The sequence below is a fragment of the Scyliorhinus torazame genome, chromosome 12 (assembly GCF_047496885.1).
Source record: "Scyliorhinus torazame isolate Kashiwa2021f chromosome 12, sScyTor2.1, whole genome shotgun sequence".
In the NCBI taxonomy this organism is placed as follows: Eukaryota; Metazoa; Chordata; class Chondrichthyes; order Carcharhiniformes; family Scyliorhinidae; genus Scyliorhinus; species Scyliorhinus torazame.
The window spans coordinates 198,510,791-198,532,284 of NC_092718.1; the positions used below are offsets into that span (position 1 = coordinate 198,510,791).

General features: G+C 40.5%; 1 protein-coding gene across 2 annotated transcripts in view; it reads right to left on the minus strand.

The window, feature by feature from the left end:
- The window catches only part of taok1a (TAO kinase 1a), a 240,037-nt gene that overhangs the window by 80,800 nt on the left and 137,743 nt on the right, over positions 1-21,494 (minus strand). For both annotated transcript variants that reach the window (XM_072469644.1, XM_072469645.1), the window contains exons 2-3: positions 8,515-8,737; positions 5,610-5,681 (exon numbers count right to left, since the gene is read on the minus strand). In XM_072469644.1, coding sequence (XP_072325745.1) covers positions 5,610-5,681; positions 8,515-8,646 — 204 coding nt within the window. In that variant the 5' untranslated portion in view covers positions 8,647-8,737. The remainder of the gene's footprint in view (positions 1-5,609; positions 5,682-8,514; positions 8,738-21,494) is intronic.

Sequence of the window (21,494 nt, forward strand, 5' to 3'; positions counted from 1 at the left end):
TAGGACGGTTTTAAGAACCATCTTGAAGGAGGAAAGCAAGGTAAAAAGACAAAGACGTGTAGGGACGGAATTACAGAGCTTGGGACTGAAGCAACTGAAGGGATGGCAATAAACGGCAATAATAATTATGGTTGGAAATACACAAGAGGCCAGAATTATAGGAACGCAGATATTTTAGAGGATTGCAGGTTTGTAGGGAGGGACATGGCCATGGAGGGATTTGAAAACAAGGATGGAGGTTTTTAAAATCAAGACAGTACTTAACTGGGAGGCAATGTAGACCAGCAACCACAGGGATAATATGGGACGGACTTCAACAATTTAAGACACAGGTAGCAGAGCTTTGGACGACCTCAATTTTACAGAGGTTGTGAAATGACTGTAAGAAATTGCCGGGTTTTTTTTATTTTGCAGTAATGTTATTAAAGTTGGGTTATGATGGATAGTCAGTATGTCCATTAACTCTGTGATTAAGGGGTTACAAAAGTGAGGGAGGTGGCCAATCGGCACATCAAGTCTACCTTGTCCCACTCCTCTGCCTTATCCCTGTAGCCTTGCACATACTTTCTTTTCAGACAGCAATCCAATTCACTTTTGAATAGCTCTATCAGATCTGCCTCCACCACCCTCTCAGACCATTGTTCCAAACTCCAATCCTCCTCTGGATGAAAAGGATTGCCTTGCAACACTTTTATTCCTTCTGCTAATTATCTTCAATCTGTGCCCTCTGGATCTTGATGCTCCTGCATGGGAACAGTTTCTCACCATTTGCTCTGTCCATGCCCCTCAGGATCTTGAATATCTCTATCTTCTTTTCTCCAAGGAATACAAATCCAACCTCTCCAATCTATCCTCAGTTACCATTCTTGCATGTCTTCTTTGTACTCTCTACAATGCCTTTAAATCCTTCCTCAAGTGTGGCGCCCAGAACCGGATGCAGTACTCCAGGTGAGGCCTAACGAGTACCTTTTACAAGTTCAATATGACCTCCTTATTCTTGTACTCAATGCTTTGATTAATAGAGCCTAAGATACTAAATGCTTTATTAACTGATCTCAACATGCCCTTCCACCTTCAAAAACCTATGTACTTATACACCAAATCCCTCTTTTCCTGCACTCCTTTAGAATGTCTCCCTTTATTTTATATTGTCTCCCCATATTCTTCCTGCCAAAATAAATCTCCTCAGACTTCTCTGCATTGAACTTCATTGGTCGGTCACTTGCCTGCCTAATCCCCCAACATGTCCTTTTGAAGTTCAAGACTAACCCATCACAGTTAACAATGTCTCCAATTTCTGTATTATCGTTAAATTTCAAAATAATGCCCTGAACACCAGAGTCTAGGTTATTAATATATATCAGAAAGAGCAAGACTTCCAACACTGAGCACTGGGGAACTCCAAGCCTTCCTCCAATCTGAAAAAGAACCATTTATCACTGCTCTGTTTCCTGTCACTCAGCCTACTTGCCCTTTTATTATATGAGCTAGAATTGTGCTTAAGTCTGTTGTGTGGTACTGTATCAAATGCCTTTTGAAAATCCATATACGCATCAACAGTGTCGTCCTTATCATCCTTCTCTGTTACCTTCCCAAAAATTCCAGCAAATTAGTTAAACATGATTTTCTCTCAACAAACCCTTAATAATCCTGCAATTGTCTACATGACTAATGTTTTTGCCCCCAACTATAGTTTCCAGAAGCTTCTGTACCACTGAAGTCAAACTGTCTGGTCTGTAGCTGTCAGCTTTATCCTTGCACCCCTTTTAGAACAAGGAATATGCATTCACAATTCTCCATTCCTCTGGCACCACTTGTGTCCAAGACTGGAAGATTATTAGTGCCTCTGTAATTTCTAATCTTTCCCTCAGCATCCATGGATGGATCCCATCCGGTTCTGGTATCTTTTAAGTAAAGATAGCCTTTCTAACACTCCCCCTTCTCATTTGTAAATCCTTCTAGTTTAACAGCTACCTCCCCTCTTTTAACTCACCTTAGGTAGCATCTTCTTCCTTTGTAAAGACAGATTCAAAGTGCTTATTTATTGCCTCTGCTATTTCTCCTGCCTCCCTATTGAAGTCCTTTTAATTCCTAATAAGACCTACTCATTCTTTTACCATCCTTTTATTATTTATATGCTTATCGAAGACCTTGGGATTCCCAAGTACAACATTTTAGGAAACATTTAAGAAAAAGCTTAAAGAGAGATTATTAGAGGATAAAAGAAAAATCAAGTGTTAAATTTAACATTGTTAAATTTATAACTTTTGCATGTTATAAATTTAAAACATTCGAAAGGTAATTTACAAACAAAAATGGCTGACTTTATGCCTTATAAACAGTATTGAGAGATTGATTTAATTTGTTCAAACATTACAAAACATTTTTTCCAAATATAAAATGTTTGTTTAATTATTCTGATACATAATCCATTGGGCTTGGTTAGCTCTCTTGGCTAGAAAGCTAGCGAGTAGCTCAGATTAAGTCAACACCACGGATTCAATCTCCCCTCTGGCTGAGTTAGACTTGGGAGAGGTCTTCTCACCCTGCCTGTGCAAGAGTGGGAGTCAGCCATTTTTATTTGTAAATTAAATTTCTTATGTTTTAAATTGTATAATATGCAGGATAGGTGAATTGGCCATGCTAAATTACCCCTTAATTGGAAAAAATGAATTGGGTACTCTAAATTCTTTTTAAAAAGTTTTCAAACAAATGATTCTATGATTATTTGCTGAAAATATGTGATCTGAAGTTTTATATAGTAATATAATAATCTTTATTGTCACAAATAGGCTTACATTAACACTGCAATGAAGTTACTGTGAAAAGCCCCTAGTCGCCACATTCCAGCGCCTGTTCGGGTACACAGAGGGAGAATTCAGAGCGTCCAAATTACCAAACAGCACATCTTTCGGGACTTGTGGGAAGAAACTGGAGCGCCTGGGGGAAGCCCATGCAGACACAGAGAGAACTTGCAAACTCCACACAGACAGTGACCCAAGCTGGGAATCGAACCTGAGACCCTGGAGCTGTGAGGCAACTGTGCTAACCACTTGTGCTACCGTGTCGCCCACATGCAGTAGCATATAACAGTTCTGCAAGGGGGGGGGGGGGGGGGTGAGATGAGAGAAGAGACACGTTTACACCTGAATCAATTACAGGGCTGTAACTTGGACAAAGAGCACATTCAACTCTGTTGCCTTCCTCAGCCAGCAGACAATTTGGAGGTTGTGCCAAAATCTCACCTGCATGCATCAATTAGGTACTTAACTGTAGTTTGTGTTCTCATATTCAGCAGAAGCTAAGCTTCTTATTTTAGACACAGCACCCAGTTGTGGTTCTACAGAAGTTAGATGCTGCCCCAAAGAAAGTTTTTTTTAAAAAAGCAAGCAGCTCATTATACACCAACGCAAATCAAGACAATGGAGCAATTTGCCTAATCAGGGAGTCATGCTTAAAGGTAAACGAGGCATGAATGAGGGTTTCAGCAGCAGATAAGATGAGATAAGGCAAAGTTGGGTGCCGTTACAGGAGGTGGAAAAAGCTTGTCTTCGTGGTGGCATCAATATGCAAATAATGCAGAGTATACTTGGATACTGAATGTATCCTTCAAATAATGGGTGATGACTCGATTTCAAGAGACAGAAAATTGCACAAGATATAAAGCAACCAACATCTGATGAAGATTATGTAGGATTGTGGAAGTAATGAACATTTTTTTAAAAAATACATTCAAGGGATGTGGGCTTCGCTGACTAGGCCCACATTTATTGCCCATCCTTAATTGCCCTTTGTACTGCATTAGTTAATTTTTGGTATACACACCAATATGTATCTCGTAAAGGCATTAAATGAAGAGTTAAAAAAAAAGAATGTTTCTGGAGGATGGGAAATGATCCTGGAACTCCTATAAAAAAATGATGGATCATAATAATACCCATGCATGATAGATAGTATAGTCACTTCTAAAATTCACATTGCATCACTATAGCCATCCACAATGATAAAAATATGTATTGGCAATGCATTGTGGGCTACAGAAATTAAGATTATCAACGTTACAGGTCTTGTATGAATTGCTGTGAAATTTCAATAAACTACATCATAGTTTTGCTGACTACAGCTTGGCTCTCTGGTAGCACTCATCCAATCAGATCTTGGCTTCAAGCACCAGGTCTTGAGCTCATATGACAGTTCAACCCAGTATTGAGGAAGTGCTGCATTGCTGGGAAGCATTGTTTTCTTGACTCAAAATTAAACCAATTTTGCCAGTTCACGTGAATACAAAAGATCCCTGGCATCAAGTCAAACAAAGCAATGGTCAAGAAGTATTCCTCAGGCATCACCAGATTAATTGGCCATTTATCTAATTTGCAGCATACAGACTGGAAGGTGTGTTTGACTACATAATAGCACTTTCTACCCTACAACACTTCAATTAATTGAACACAAGCTACTGTGCAATATCCTGAGGATGTGAAATGCTTTTTGTAAGTTCAAGCTCTTTCCAATCAGTATATCCATATTTAGTACCGAGATTTCACCTTAACGCAAACCTGTGAGGAAGTTAAAGAAAATCGGTGATATATTATTAAATCAAAGATAGATGGAACAATTAGTCTGAAATATTAAGTGAAGTTTGGTAAAGCTTTTTTTTCAGCTAAGATAAAGAACGTTAACTTCATTGAAAAATTACTTAAAACGTAGCATTGGTAAGCTATCATTTTCTCTAAGCATGTGGCTAAATACTGTGTGTGCGTGTGTATATGTATATAATAACTGCAAAAATTCCACACATTATTTCTAAGTATAGTAGAAAAGTAACCAGCATTCATAAAATTTCATATCCCTGGGAGTAAAGTACTCTGATAAGCAGTTTTTTGAATTTAAAAATATAATTTTACTTTTAATGGAATTTCTGCAAGTCACTGTAGAAAAAAAATCAGATTTATGATCAAATTTGCTAAATAAAAATATTACATCTAACATGCTTTTTGTCTGTCACAGTTTAAGTATTGTACTACATTTGTACATTTCTAGGCCATATCTGCATCTGATTCCATATTCAGTAGCAGGTAGGAAAGATACCATACAGCAAGCAGAATTAGACGGACCATGGAGTAAATTCAAAAATAAAATCTTAAGAAAAGGCAGTCAGCAAAAGCTACTAATTAAAAAAGGATTAACCAATCAAATTTCTCAAAATTCTTCCAAACACAAATTTAGATCCTCCACCAAGCATTTACGAATGGGAAATAAGATTTGTAACATAATAGACATTTAAAAATACAACAACAAAATTAATCAAACTTGGCTAAATAATACAAATTTCTATCGAGACATTTCCATTGGTGGCCTATGCATGAAGCTCGAGCCCAAACTCATGCAGGTACTCATATATCATTGTCAGCCGATTAGACAAAACAGATTAACAGCCCAAATCCCCACCTGTGCCTACAACATTTAGAAATGTTTATGATCCACTTTGCAAATCTGCAGGCCTCACAGGTTTCTTCTGGTCATGCATTTCTTTCTTCGTTGATTGCAAGTGACAACACATTCACACCAAACACACACCTTCCTTCATGCATATTTTAGAATGTACGCACCTCATTGGACTGTTTACCACTATATGACATTTTCTTGATAGCCACCACTTCATTAGTGCGAACATCGCGTGCCTATAAGATTTAAAGCCACACATTACCAAGTTTGTTTAAGAAACTAAATTAATATTAAATGAAAAGTAACAAAGCATTAGACAATACAAAAATTACACAAGCTGAATTAAATATCTTGGGCCAGACATGGGCTGACTTTTTTTTTAACCTGAGACAGTGTGGGCTTACGCAGGTGTCGGGAAAAGGCCACGGCACGGTCATCCAAACCTTTAACATACACACCCCCCCCTTCAATCAACCCCCCACTCGCTGATACTCATGACCCTAGAATTATCTGGGATCCTTGGCATGGTGGAGGTACCTGAAGTCCCGGCAGTGGTCACTGCTGCTGGGATGTGAAGAGTCACCATTCATCCAATTGGCTTGTAGCCAAGACACGACTCACGACTTCCTCACGTGAAAGGGGTGGCAGTCTCGTGTCAAAGCAATTAATCCTGCTCCCAGCATTAAATTGCTGCGCGGCAGATATCAGGATGAGAGCCAGTTATCACCCCCGCCCAACACTTTGGCCAGGTGGGAAGGAACTGCGCGACACCCCATAAAATCAAACCCACTGTCAGAAAAATCTGCATACTGGCTACCAAAATGCTAGCCTTCAGCCCCAATTAGGAATTAACATTAAATAATGTTATTATATATTGAAGGATCCTCTTTAACAAACTCCCTTTGACAAACATCATTAAATATTTGGATGGTGGTGCTGGTAGATATTATCTTAAAGTGCAACTGTGTGTGTACACACTCTTATTTCAGACTTTGACTATCTTGATTGACTTGGTTTCAGAGGCATGAAATTGCTACTGAAACTCCAAACTTCCAGCTGGTGAAACTTACCTTTGATGGTACCTGATGGAGACAATGCATTTAGACATTTGTACTGGCAGCAATGCTGTGTAAAAGGTCCCATGGCACTATTTTAAAAATGGGAGAGCTGACTTGGTATTTTGGTTAATATTATCATCACAGCATCACATTGCTGTATGTGGGACCTTGCTGCGCACAGGTTTGCTGCCTCACTTCAAAAAATGCTTTTTTGGCTGTGAAGCACCCGAGGATGCCACGAGGTTGTGAAAAGTGCAACGTTAATCCAAGTTCTTTCTTCTTTAGACCCCCTTGGCAGTTGTTGGACTAATTAATTAGTGATCATTCTCTGGGTCAGTGAGCATTGACTTTGAAGGTGACAACCCCAGTCAAAGATGATTGGATCTCAGTAGCAGACATGGTAGTCTGGTACTAAACTAGAGGGATCACTGTTGATGGTTGAGCAGCTAATATACTGTTGGAACAATAAATAGGGGTTATCTCAAAGGGCCATGACTCTTCCCACTACACTCCACAAATCTTTGCAAGATAGTGCTCCAACAGGTAGGATGGTGCCAGCTGGGTAATCAGTACTATTGTAAAAAATTAAATTAATCAAACTGATTCTGTTCTTTATCAATCCAAGCCTATTAATTGTTCATGAATTTTATTCCACTTTATAGACCCTAATAGAGGTGAGAAAATGTCCCTCTACCAAAAGATATTAGTTATGTTTGTGATTTCCAACCCATATATTGCCATCCACGTCTGCATGTATTCAGTGTTGTATATAGACCAGGCAACTTCAGTCATTTTCCCCCTTGTCAAAGAGTTTTCTGCACTGTCTTTTCTACACCTTCCTTTTAGTCCAACTAATGGTCACTTAATTTTCTTCCTTATGTCTCACTGTCTCTAGTTGCGAGTTGTTAATCTATGCAGTATACTTTCCAGGAACCCTTCCTTCCTCATATGCTGCAGTGTGACTCCAATGATTTCTCGGTTTTGAGCTCATGTGGTTGTTCTGGACTTGGAAACTCAAAGCTGACAGACAATTAAGTCAAGCTAATTAAACATTATAGCATTTAACACCAAATTCTACTTGAACATTGGCTGCACAGTCGTTCCTCGTAATTCAAAATTTTGAAATACCTTGCAGCCTCATCTCAGAAAAAAATATTCTGCATGAAATCCATGATCACCGTTTGCATTTCATATGGGAAAAATAAAGAACTTATCTTGCCATCTTAGCACAGGCACTTATTACAAATGGTAGCATTTCGTAGGATCTTCACAAAACACTTCAGGCAGGCTGATATCCTCTTTTTATTGAAACAACCAAAGCCTTTCATAGAAAGAGTTCTAAAATGTGTTGATGGCCTATTCAATGAAGTGTTGGGTAACAGTCAACTTTTGACATCTAATCCTCCTATGCATACAGATGATACAAGGCATAAATTTCACTGGGATTTCTAGAAATTTTTTTTAAAAAGATAGCTAGAAGGAAAAGTTTCTGCAATAACAAACCAGTTTCTTAACAGAACATTGAAAGCTAACAAGGATGTGGGGCTGAAATCCATCAAACGGGAAAAGGATTTCAGAGGTAGACAACTAACATACCATAGAAAACAAAACTGAATTGGACTGTAAGAACATGCTTTAAATATCAGAAATGAAAATGCCTACTGATATGCAGAACATTTAAGGATTTTTGGAAGCTAGATACTTCATAGGGTTTGTTTTGTTTCTGCAAATGAAAACAGGTGCAATTCTAATCATTTTAACTGAAAATACAAAGACATATACTTGGTACAAGTATTAAATATAGGGTGGCAATTTTTAAAATTCAAAGCTCCATTAAAAGTTTTATTTCAATCGTAAAGTCCTGAATGATAAAAGGGGGATTGGAACATGGTGCACCACTCATTCAGAGAGCCAGCACAGAGACAATGGGCCGAATGGCCTCTTTCTGTGTTGATAACATTCTATGATTCAAATTATGGTCTAAATTTATTTTTTTTAAAAGCATACTTACAAAATAAACTGCTCCAAAGCTGCCATGGCCAATTTCTCGCAAATCCACAAACAGCTTTTCAGGATCTTCTCTGTAGAACAGTTCTGCTATTTCTGGGTCCTTTAGGCTTCCTGCTCGGTTAGTTGACGGCATCCTACTGTGCGATAGCCGACTGACTATCTGGGTTCACACCGTCTTAATTCTTGCTGCATCTGCATCAATGACGCCTCTTGAACATGGACAACTGAAAAAGGAAAAAAAGCTAATTATTGAATTTGCAAACCCTCTGAACAAGAATGCTCTTAAGATGAAGCTGCAAATTAAACTAATGGTATATGCAATGATTAAACAAACTGAAATCTAAATTTTTCCCTGGAAACATTTCAAAATGGTTAATAAAATTCCAGCCATAAAACATTAACATACTTGCAGGCTGACAGTAGTGGTCGACTCCCAACCAGGGGATCCAAATATGAATCAGAAGCTTGATTGTCATGTGAACATAGCTGTTCTAACATTAATTGCTCATAATTTTACTTTTCAACCAAGCACAGAGCAATGCTGGCAGTAGCCAAATAATGATTAAATTTTTCTTTGGATTGAAGGTGGAAAGAGGGAAGAAAAAGTGTGTCCAAGACAACTGAAACTTAGTAGTCTGTTTTACTTGCAGTAAATAAAACTGATAAAAAGAAACACATTTTCTTCACAGTTGTCATGAATTCACATGTTAACCAGAATCTGAATTATGCAGAATCTGGTCATTTAGAAATTCCATAAACATGCCCGAATTCCTTTAATAACGCTGGTTAACAAAACTCTATTAATCTCAGATTTAAAAATTAACAATTAATCATCCATTAATTGTAAAATTTGCAAATGAGTACTCTAAACGTCTACCCTACATTTGTGTGTATTTCTGAAAAATCTCAAGCTAATCTTTAAACCACTCCCCACCACCACAGCTGTAAACTCCAAAACCAGTGAAAACATTTCCCTTCTACCCTATCTGATCCCCTTAACATCTAGAAAACTTGATCAAAACACTCTTTTAATCTTATAAACTCCAAGGAACACAATTTGTCTAATCTGTCCTTCTAAATTAACCCTCATAATCCTGGTATAATTCTGGTAAAAGTATACTGCTTGCCTGCCAAGACCAACATTTGCTCCCGAAGGTGTGGTGCCCAGGACTGCTCAAAGCTGTGCCGGTGTGATTTAACCAGGGCTTTATACAGCTGATGTTCAACTTCTACCTCTTTTATTCTCGTCCTTAGATACAAAGGCTACAATTCTATTAGCCTTTTTGATTATTTTCTGTACCTATTGATGACAAATATATATTTAAAGTATAAATTAAAGGACCTAGGAGTGCCTCTAACAGCGTAATACATATTTTGCAGTCTGTTATCCAGCACAAACAGCATATTCATAGCGAAAAGCAACAACCAAGGAGCACACACAGAATCTGCTATTCAGCCAATCAAACATTTCTTAGTCTTCCCTCAATCTCTCTTTCCTTTCATCACTTCAACTGATTTTGATCAATGACCTCTGGGGCAGTTTCATATTCTTACTACTACTTGTATGAAAAGTTTTAACTGATTTCATTTCAGTGGTGCAGCTCACATTCTAAGATTATGTTCTGGATTACGCTACCAGAGCAGAATCTTAGCCTATCTACCCTATTAGTTTATTTTCAGTTTCTTAAGAAAACCATTTAACCTTATCTGCAGAGAATATAACTCAACATCAGTCTCTTAGGTCAATCGCTTCATCCTAGATATCACTCAGTGAATTGTTGCTGGAATTTTTCCAAGGACAAATCTCTTTTTGAAGATGGGATATTCAAAACTACCACAATATTGTAACTGGGCTTGATCACTGCTCTGTAAACTACAGTAGCACTTCCTTTATTTTATATTCTATACAGAATCGAGCCTCTGTAATAAAGCAATACTTTTCTTTTTGATCACTTTTTGTACATGCGAGCTAGCTTTTAATACCCTGGATACCTAAATTTCTTTCTTCATTTACTCTCAATGTCTAACAATCCCAATTTAGATTGTACTCCCATCCGCTCACCAAAACATATTGCTGGAGAGAAGACAATTAGAAAGATACGGTGAACAGGGAAGTAGAAAGATGGATCAAAGGGCGCTTGCTTATACAAATATACGAATTAGAACGGTCAGCCTAATCGGCCCCTTGAGCCTGCTCAGCCATTCAAGATGATCGCTGATTTTTGTGGCCTCAACTCCACGTTCTGCCTATGTCCGATACCCTTAGATTCTTAACTAACAATGGAGTCAATCTACCTCTGCCTTAAAAATATTCAATGACCCTGTTTCCAGCACTCTCGAGGAAGATAATTCCAAAGACACACAAGCCTCAGAGAGAAAATCATTTCTTCTAATCGCCATCTTATGGGAGATTCCTTATTTTTAAACCATGTGCCCACTAGTTCTTGTCTCTCCCACAAGGGGAAACATCTTTTCAGTATCCACCTTGTTCGGTCCCCTCAGGATCTTGTATGTTTCAATGAGATCACCTTTAATTCTTCTGAACTCCAATGGATACAGGCCCAGCCTGTCAGATCATTCTTCATAAGATAACCCCCACCCCAGTTATCAGTCAAGTGAATCTTCCCCAAACCGCGTTTAGCACATTTATATCCTATCCTTTTTTTAAATTAATTTACAGGATATGGTCATCATTGGCTAGGCCAGTATTTATTGCCCATCCCTAGTTGCCCTGCAGAAGGTGGTGGTGCAGTTGCGGAGTTGTAACTACACCCACTGCATTGTTAGGGAGGGGATTCCAGGATTTTGACTCAGCGACAGTGAAGGAACGATGATATATTTCCAAATCAGAACGGTAAGTGACTTGGAGGGAATCTCCAGATGGGGGTGACCCAGGTATCTTCTGCTTTTGTCCTCCTCGATGGTAGTGGTCATGGGGTTGGAAGGTGCTGTTGCTCTTATTAGCCTTAGTTTTATTAGCTCTAATTCTGTCACCTTTGCTCACGAGTCGCCAGGTATCTTTCTGATACCGCCACGTGGTTCAAGCTCTAGTTATGATTAATAAGACAGCACACCGCTTAGTAAGAGTAAAATCAACGGTCATTTATTATATACAGCAATAAATACTTATACAATAATCCTACTTTCTAGACGAATACCTACCACTACTGGCCAATACTTAACTTTGGGAATGGCCCACCAGGTCAGGGAAACGAATGGCTTATCGAATTGGGTCTGGCCTGCGGGATTCAAAGGCTGATACAGGTCGATGGCTAGGAGTCTCTATCGGGTAGCGATTGCTGGAGTCAAACCTACGGTTTCTGGTCGATGGTTCTTGCGAAGGTTGCGAGCAGGAGAAGAAGGGAGAGAAGGGTCGATCTGAACTTGGCCCCTTACTCTTATAGTTCCCAGGGGCTTCCCGCCTCTCAGGGCGGACCTTGACCCTGGTCCCAAGTGATTGGACTTGTTCCCAATCACTGGGTTCGATATGCTCCAATAATGGGGCGATTCCTTAATCGGGGGGTGGTCGTTCACCTTTCTTTGTCTCGGCCACTGCTGGCGCCGAGAGGTCTGGATCGGCATTCAATTGCTAATTTGTTGCAATTGTTCTCGGGGATAGCCGATTAAACTGCAGATGTCTGGGTTGATGTGCTGCTAATGGTTGCAGGTATCGATCTGGGCCGACTTCCCCAGAGCCGAATACGCTGTTCTGTCTGCAGCTGTCCGTTTGTGCCCTGTTGGCTGCTTTTCCCATCAGCCTTTTCGGTTAGCCATTTTACATCGGGTTTTGGCCAAATTAATCGGGAATCAGCCATTTTAGGTGTCTACAGTGCTGCCTAAGAAACCTACCTACCTAAGAAGCATTCCTACAGTACAACTTGTAGATGGTACATATTGCTACCAATGTTCACCAGTGGCAGAGGGATTTAATGTTCGTGGAAGGGTTAGCAAGCAAGCGGGCTGCTTTGGCCTGGATGGTGTCAAGCTTAGTGTTGGGATGGTGTCAAGCTTAGCGTTGTTGGAGTTGCACTCATCCAGACAAGTGGAGAGAATTCCACACTCCTGACTTGTGCCTTCTAGATAGTGGACAGGCTTTGGGGAGTTATGAACAGAGTTACTCACTATAGGACTTCTAGCCTTTGATCTGCTCTGGTAGCCACATTATTCATATGGCTAGTCCAGTTCAGTTTCTGGTCAATGGAATCCCCCAGGATTATCCCCCAGGATAATGGGGGATTCAGCTATGATAATGCCATTGAATGTCATGGGGCAATGGTTGGACCCTCTCTTTGTGGAGATTGTCATTGCCTGGCACCTGTGGTACAAATCTTACTTGCCATTTGTCTGTCCAAGCCTGGATATTGTTTAGGTCTTGCTGCATTTGCACATGAACTCTTCAGCATCTTGAGGAGTTGTGAGTGATGCTGAACATTGCGTAGTCATCTGCAAACATCCCCACATCTGGCTTCATGATGGAAGGAAGGTCATTGATGAAGCATCTGCAGATGTTTGTGCTGAGGACACTATCCTGAGGAACTCTCTGCAGTGATGTCCTGGAGCGGAGATGATTGACCTCCAACCACCATACCTCTAGCAGAGAGCTTTCCCCTGAATTCCCATTGACTCCAGTTTTGCAAGGGCTCCTTGATGCCCTTGCAAACTCGATCAAATGCAGTCACTTTCACCTCACCGCTGGCATTCAACTCTTTTGTCCATGTTTGAACAAGGCTGTAATGAGGTCAGAAGCTGAGTGACCCTGGCAGAACCCAAACTAAATGTCAGTGAGCGGGTGCCACTTGATAACACTTCTGATGGCTCCTTCCGTCACTTTACCGATAATTAACGGTAGACTGATGTGGCGGTAATTGACTGGATTGGATTTGTCCTGTTTCTTGTGTACAGAACATACCTGGACAATTTTCTACATTGCTGGATAGGTGCCAATGTTGCAGCTTAGCTAGGGGTGTAGCAAGTTCTGGAGCACAAGTCTTCAGTGTTATTGCCGGAATATTGTCAGGGCTCACAGACTTTGCAGCATCCAGTGCCTGCTCCTGTTTCTTGTATCCTGTAGAGTGAATTAAATTGGCTGAAGACCGACCTCTGTGATACTGGGGACCTCCGGAGGAGGCGGAGATGGATCAACCACTGGACACTTCTGACTGAAGATTGTTGCGAATGCTTCAGCCTCATCTTTTGCCCACTTATTCTGGGCTCCTCCATTATTGAGGATGGGGATACTTGTAGAGCATCCTCATCCAGTGAGTTGTTTAAGCGTCCACCACTATTCATGGCTGGATGTGACAGGACTGCAGAGGTTAGATCTTGGTCAGGACTGCAGAGGTTAGATCTTGGTCATTTAGCTCGGTCTACCACTTGCTGCTTATGCTGTTTGGCACGCATGTTATAGCTTCATTTTTAGGGATGCCTGTTGTTGCTCCTGGCATGTCTTCCTGCACTCTTTTTTGAACCAGGGTTGATCCCCTGGCTTGGTGGTAATGGTAGAGTGAAGGATGTACCGGGCCATGAGGTTACAGATTGTGGTTGAGTACAATTCTGCTGCTGATGGCCCACAGCGCTTTATGGATGACCACTCTTGAGTTGCTATGTCTGTTTGAAATGTATTCCATTTAGCATGATGGTAGTGTCACACAACACTATGAAGGATGTCCTCAAAGTGAACGTGGGACTTCGTCTTCACAAGATCTGTGCGGTGGTCACTCCTACCGATACTGTCATGGACAGATGCATCTATGGCAGACAGGTTGGAGATGATTAGGTCAAGAAAAGCCTCAGCAGGCTGCTTCCTTGCCGATGTTTGACCTGGTGCCATGCCTCCTGCCAATGAGACAGAACATACGCTGGAATAGTGATGGTGGTGTCATAGTATGACCATGTCAGGCTGTTGCGCAACTAGTCTGAGACACACTCCCAATTTTGTCACAAGCTCCCAGATTTTAGTAAGGAGTAATGTCGACATCATTGGATTGTCGTTTACTGCGCCTAGGTTGATGCCGGGTGGTCTGTCTGGCTTCACATCTTGTGTTTCCTTCCTTGCAGTTGAATACAGGGCTATTTCAGAGACAACCACAATGCTGTGGATCTGGAGTCACATGCTACCTTCCCGAAAGATGGGTTTTACGACGATTGACAATGGTTTTATCTGCCAGCAGGCAACTACAGCAGGAAAGGGGCTTAAATTGGGCAAACATTTGGCAGATGGATCATAGTAACTTATGTTCCAGGTGGGGTTTGAACCCTGGGTCTCTGGATCACTGGTTGTGACAATACCACTGTGCCACCGCCTTCCCTTAAATAAGGAGGCCAAAATGTGGGCCGCACAGTAGCATAGTGGTTAGCACTATGGCTTGACAGCGCCAGGGTCCCAGGTTCGATTCCCGGCTTGGGTCACTGTCTGTGCGGAGTCTGCATGTTCTCCCCATGTCTGCGTGGGTTTCCTCTGGGTGCTCCGGTTTCCTCCCACAAGTCCTGAAAGACTGCTGTCAGATCATTTGGACATTCTGAATTCTCCCTGTGTACCCGATCAGACGCCGGAATGTGGCGACTAGGGGCTTTTCACAGTAACTTCATTGCAGTGTTAATGTAAGCCTAATTGGGACAATAAAGATTATTATTATTATTAAAGTACTCAAGGTGTGGTCTCACCAATGCTCTGTACAACTGTAGCAAAACATCCCTACTTTTATATTCCATTCCCTTTGCAATAAACGTCAACATTCCATTTGTCTTCTTAATCACTTATTGTACCTCCATATTAGCTTTTTGTGATTCATGCACCAGGACACCCAGATCCCTCCAATACCTCAGAGTTTTACACTTTGTCCCTATTTAAGTAATATGCTGCTTTTCGAATTTTTCTGCCAAAGTGGACAAGTTTAGATTTTCCCCCAGTTTACTCCATCTGCCAAATGTTTGCACACTCCCTGCATTCTCTTCACAATTTACTTTCCTACTATCTTTGGGTCATCAGCAAATTTACCAACCACAAGTTTGATCACTTTATCCTGGTCATTAATGTAAATTGTACATAGTTTGGGGGGGGGGGGGGGGGGGGGGGGTCACGGAGCCGTCCGTCACGATGCTCCAGATTTCTCAAATTCGCACGCAACAGCCGGATTTTAACAATGCCGGCTGCGAGCGGCCTTCAAAATGATGGCCGTGACCATATTTTAAAAATGCGGGCATATGCGGGCATGGTTCCGTAAGCTCCAATAAGGAAAAGATTTCACCTATAATGTGAAGGTACTTTTTTTTCTAATTCTGTTATGAATTTCTTTTCTATTTCTGATCCCAAAACCGACTGAGCTACCAGCACCTAAGTAGCTAAATCCTGTGTCACACTGAATTACATTGAATATACCACCACATTCTGCCAACCAGCCCATGTCCACATTCTTCCTTCATTCGGAACACAATTGAGCATACATGAGAGAAAACAAGAGGAGAAACAAAAGAACATTCTGGCCAGCTAACAAGCCCACACCTCAGAATTGAATGAAATGCAAATTGATACAGGAGCAAATACTTTATCCCTCATGTCTTTCAAAATATGAAGCAGCTACTGGTCTGGACAGAAAAGCAGCAAATGGAATACAACCCAGGGAAGTGTGAGGTGATGCATTTGGAGAGGTCAAACAAGGCAAAAAATTACACAATAAATGCGAGGATACTGAGGAGTGTAGAGGAAGGGAGGGACCTTGGAGTGAATGTCCGCAGATCCCTGAAGGTAGCAGGACAGGTTGCTAAGGTGGTTAAGAAGGCATTTGGAACCCTTCCATTTATTAGCCAAGGTAGGTTTGCTCAATCGGAGAAGCAGGAGAAGATTTTTTTTTGCATGCAATGTAATCTTCCTGCCTGAAGGGAGGCAGAGAGCAGGTCACGCCCCCCCGAACGTCGATATCACGTGCTTTGGCCGCGATTGCGATTCCTCCATTTTGTCAGCAGCAAACAAGGCAAGAGAAAATGGTGGGTCACAAAGGTCGGGCGGCATGGGTCGCAAAGGTCGGCCGCCGTGGGTCGCAAAGGTCGGCCGGCTGGTAAAAATGGGTCCCGGGAAAAAAGTTTCAAAAACACTGTTAAACTGTAGTTGCCCACTGTCTGTCTCCTCCTTGCTTGAATAGTAGAATCACATTCGTTATTTTCCAATCTGATGGGACCGTTCCAGAATCTAGAGAATTTTGGAAAACTAAACCAATGGGTCTACTATATCAGCAGCTACTTCTTTAAAGGCACTAATATGGAGTCCATCAGAACCTGGGCACTTATCAGATTATAGTTCTAATGGTTTTCTAAGTACCCTGTCGTTCGTGATTGTTTTAAGTTCCTCCATTCCTTTCACTTCCTGATTCACAATTATTTCTGGGATGTCATTTGTATCCTCTAGTGAAGACAGTTGCAAAATACCTGTTCAATTCATTCGCCATTGTCCTTATTTTCCATTAATTCCCCAGACACTCTTTAGAGGGCCAATGCTTCCTTTTTAAATACCTGTCGAAACTCTGGTCTGTTTTTATATTTCTAGCTAGTTATTTCTCCAACCTTATTAATCTTTTAGTCAGTAATTCTTTGCTATTCTTTATATTCTGTCCATTCTTCTGTGCTACCACTCAACTTTGCGGAATTATACACTTTTTCTTTCAACTTATATATTTAAATGCCTTATTTCAACACAGCTGGTGCCTCCTTCCCTTAAAAGTCTTTCTTTCTCACTGGAATACATCTTTTCTGAGTATTAGGAAATATCTGCTTAAAGATCTGCAACTGTATCTCTACTGACCTATTCCTGAATCTAATTTCCCAGTTCACTTTCGCCAGTTATGCCTTTGTGCCCTGTAATTATCCTTATTTAAGTTTAAAACACTAGTCTTAGATCCACTCCTCTCTCCCTCAAACTGAATGTAAAATTCAATCATATTATGACCATTGCTACCTAGGGGCACCTTCGCAATGAGGGCATTAATTAATCCTGTCTCATTACACATTACCAGAGTTCAGCTCTCTGATTGGTGCTGTTGTAAGAAATCATCCAGAAAACACAATGAACTCATCATCCAGGCTGCCTTTGCCAATCTGATTCGTCCATCCAATCAGTGTGCAGATTAAAATCACCCATGGATTATTGGGATACCTTTCTCACAGGTTCCCATTATTTCCTCCTGTACACCCCATCCTACAGTGGGTTTACTGCTGGGGGGGGGGGGGGGGGGGGGGGGGGGGGGGGGGGCTATAAACCACTCCCACAAGTATCAAGTATTTCTCATCTGTGCCCAAACTAATTCACATCTTGATGTCCAGAATTAAGGTAATCTCTCTCTCTTCGGTAAAAGGAAAAGTCACCATAGTCCCAGATGACCATCAGCTGCTTTCCCCCTTGAGGGGGAGAGCTGACAGGCGGTGATTTAACCTGAGGATCGCCACACCTCAGGCAAGGAGCAAGGTTGAGAAGGCAGGCCTTCATGAATGAACTCAGCCAGTGGAGGAATTGAGCCCACGCTGCTGGCCTTTCTCTGCATCACGAACCAACTGTCTAACCAAGTAATCTGAACCGCTCCCCCCCCTTTCCAGGTCATCTCTCGCTTGTGCCAATGTCATCCTTAATTAACAGAGCTACCACTCCACTTTCTACTATTTTCCTGTCCTTCCCAAATGCTATGTACCCTGGAATATTCCAGTGCCAGTCTTTATCATTGTACAGCCATGCTTCTGTAATGGCCATCAGATCTTTCATATTTATTTCTCTTTGCACTATCTTGAAGAGGGCAATTTGGGCATCTTTAGATATTAGAACCAGTTTAAAATCTACAGTTCCATTTTACTGGGAAAGTTAAATTCTTCAGCTCAGACTGAGAGACTTGCCAATTGTAATAGGCATTCAGAGAGGCTAGCTTTCAGGCAGAGAAACTGCATATGTTACAATTCAAGGTCTGTTCAACAATGTCCAATCGGGTACCATTGCGATAGCTCCAGAATGTTTGTTGAAAGCAACAAGGAGGGAGGTCCTACACCCCAGATATCAGAGTATTGATATCACTAATTTCAAGATAACATATGCGCCTTTGCAATGATTGGATAGTTTAATTAAGCTTACGGACCTTTAATATGATCAGTTAATTGTTTTTATATACTATGCATGGCATAACCTTCAATCAATAGTCAGAATTGTAACAAATTATTGGTATATGGTAATTTTTTGAAGTATAACTGCCTGTATTCATCATTAAAACTGGACTTTTTGTTGCCCTAATTGGAATGCTGAGAGCCCTCGCTGTAGCTTGTAAATAAAATCTAGTTTTGAACTCCAAGAGTCAGCGCTTGGTCTCTCATGAGAGTGGGAGTGAAGTACACTACAGTAGAATAGCTGTACAATTTTTTTTTCTCTGCATCAGAGCTAAGGACTTTCTTTTTCCTGTTCCAGAAAATGGTGTTTGGAAAACATCAGTAGTTTTAAGGGAATTAGATTTGTATTGGTAATCTTTCGAAATAAGGTATAGTTTTAAGTGGGTTTAATTTAATGTTTCTGTGCCTGGAAGGGTAAAACTTATAGTTATATTCATGCAGGACAAAGGTGATTGTATGTGTGGGCGCTGGTTAAGTTCCAACTATGTTTCTTTTGTGCTTAGAGAGGGTGACCGCATGAAGAATAAATAAAAGGCATAATCATGTGGGGTTCCTTAGCAACTGGGGCCCTGTACAGTAGAGAAGCTTTCAAATTTTAGTTTTAGCTGAATTAATGGGAAGTTGGAGACAGGACATTGAGAAGTGAACAGCTCTCAGCTGTGCCAGGAAAAGCTGGACAGTTAAAGGCAGTTGCAAAGATGCAAGCTCTTAAAGAACAAGATACAATCCAAATAACCAGGGAATTAGGACAGAAAGAACGTTTAAGACACCTGAAGATAAGAAAACTGAGACCAAGGTATTGTTCAGAAGAATTCAAGGAAGAGTAAACAAAGTGTTCCGAGTTAAAACGACAATTAGATGTAAAGTGGGACAGCAGGCTTCAGAGGTAGATTAAACATTTGATGTCATTTTAATAGTCTGGGAATCAAGAGTTAAAACAATTGTGAGCATTTGCACAAGTCAAGAGAAAGTAATTCTAGAAGGGTTGGTGTAAAATCCAGGACTGGATTTACTGTTCAAAGTGGAGCAGAAGCTTTGTTTAAGAGTGTCATTTGGAAAGCCTGGTCAGGATTTCATTATCCAAACCGCTGAGAGAAAGCATAATGAAAAGATTTGAAAGTGAGACTTTTTGAAACCGGAATTTGAAATTGCTCGTGTGGAAGCCGGAATCATCTGGGGGGGAACGTCACTGAGAAATCCACAGACTTTCACTTGGATTCAGAGAGCAGTGTCTTATCACATTTATCGTTATCTCGTGTGCTTAAAAAGAACTTGGTGTGTGACACAATGAGGCCACTGTAGTTTAGGATGTACTTTTTAAATCAGTGTTAATCTTAAAATCTGTGTGCAATTGTTAAGATAAGGGGTATTGTATCATAATCCAATTTTTTCATGTTTATTTTATTTTTCTTGTTGTTAAAACTAATTAGCGGTCCCGTGACTCTGTTTCTCCATGTTTATTAAACAAAAGTAAAAGTTACAGCCTTTTGAGCCACAGTTCCATTCTGGAATCTTCCTGTTCAGTTATAACATCAACTGGGATCATAGCAATGGCACTGGTAACATAAGGAGATACCCTTAATATAAACCTTCAGTTAATTGTTATTTTGTGGGTGGGTGAGAGTGCTGCATCTTTTAATATGAAATATGACATGAACCTCAGAGAAAGAAAGACAGCAATGAGAAATAATTGAAAGGAGAAATAAAAAGGCAAAACCATAGTTCCAAACAATAAAAATTCTTAACTTCCCACTTTTCCATTTCTGGATATCTTCTGTTGACAGCAGAGGTTGCACAGATTCAGTTGCACTGCTGACATGCTTTGAGTACCTTCCCCAAGCAGCTTTTTTTGTGTGTCAGTGTTAAACATCATGCTGTATGTAAATATATTTTCTGATTTAATTGCATCAGTTTGTTTTCTGACTTAATTCCATCAGCTGCTCCTGTAAACAGTCCGAATAGCTTACATTATGAAACCTGCCTCATACTGGCCTAAATTTGCATAGGAGTATTACCCAGGGATGTAATTTGTAATGTGTTTGTTCTTTTTATACAATTTCTTCAATCTCATTGAAGATGAGCCAAGCAAAAACATTGTGAGGTGGGTTGATAAGCTGCTTTATTTAATTGGACTCACACATTTCCATTATTTACCAATGTCACAAAGGTAGGTGGAATTCTTAACAGTATAGATGGAAGCATAAAATTACAAGCTATTGAAAGATTAGGTGAATTGGCAAAACTGAACCAAATGGATTTCAAGTAGGGATGTGACAGATCACCCACTTTGGGCCTAAAAGAGTTTAGATCAGAGTACTTTCTAAATTGTGAAAAGCTCAACGGAAGTCCATAGAGATGTGGAGCCCAGGTACATAGATTGGTACCAAAAAACTAATTACCGCAATGATGGTTGGACTCCAAGGGTCAAATTAAGAAAGATTACGCAAACTAGAGATGTATTCATTGAAAATTTAGAAAACTAAGAATTGATTTGATTGACATTTTCAAGATATTAAGGGGTAAAGATCGGATAGAAACTGTTTCCACTGGTTGGGTGGGTGGAGAGCGTGCTTAATGGTGTCTAGGACTAGTGCAATTGCCTAAATATTAGAGCCAGGCCTTTGAGGAGTGAAGTTACAAAATAGTCGGTCCATGCTGTTAGGTCACAGATAAGCCATGCAACAAAGTCTAAATTAGGTTTTACAGTACATGTACGCAAATGCCTAGATCATAGTAATTAGAGCTGATGGCCTACAGCTCGAATAGCCTCATGGGAATATGATTTGTAGGGATAATGGAGACTTGCTTCAACAAAAGATGGCAGGATTTGGCATTAAATATTCCTGA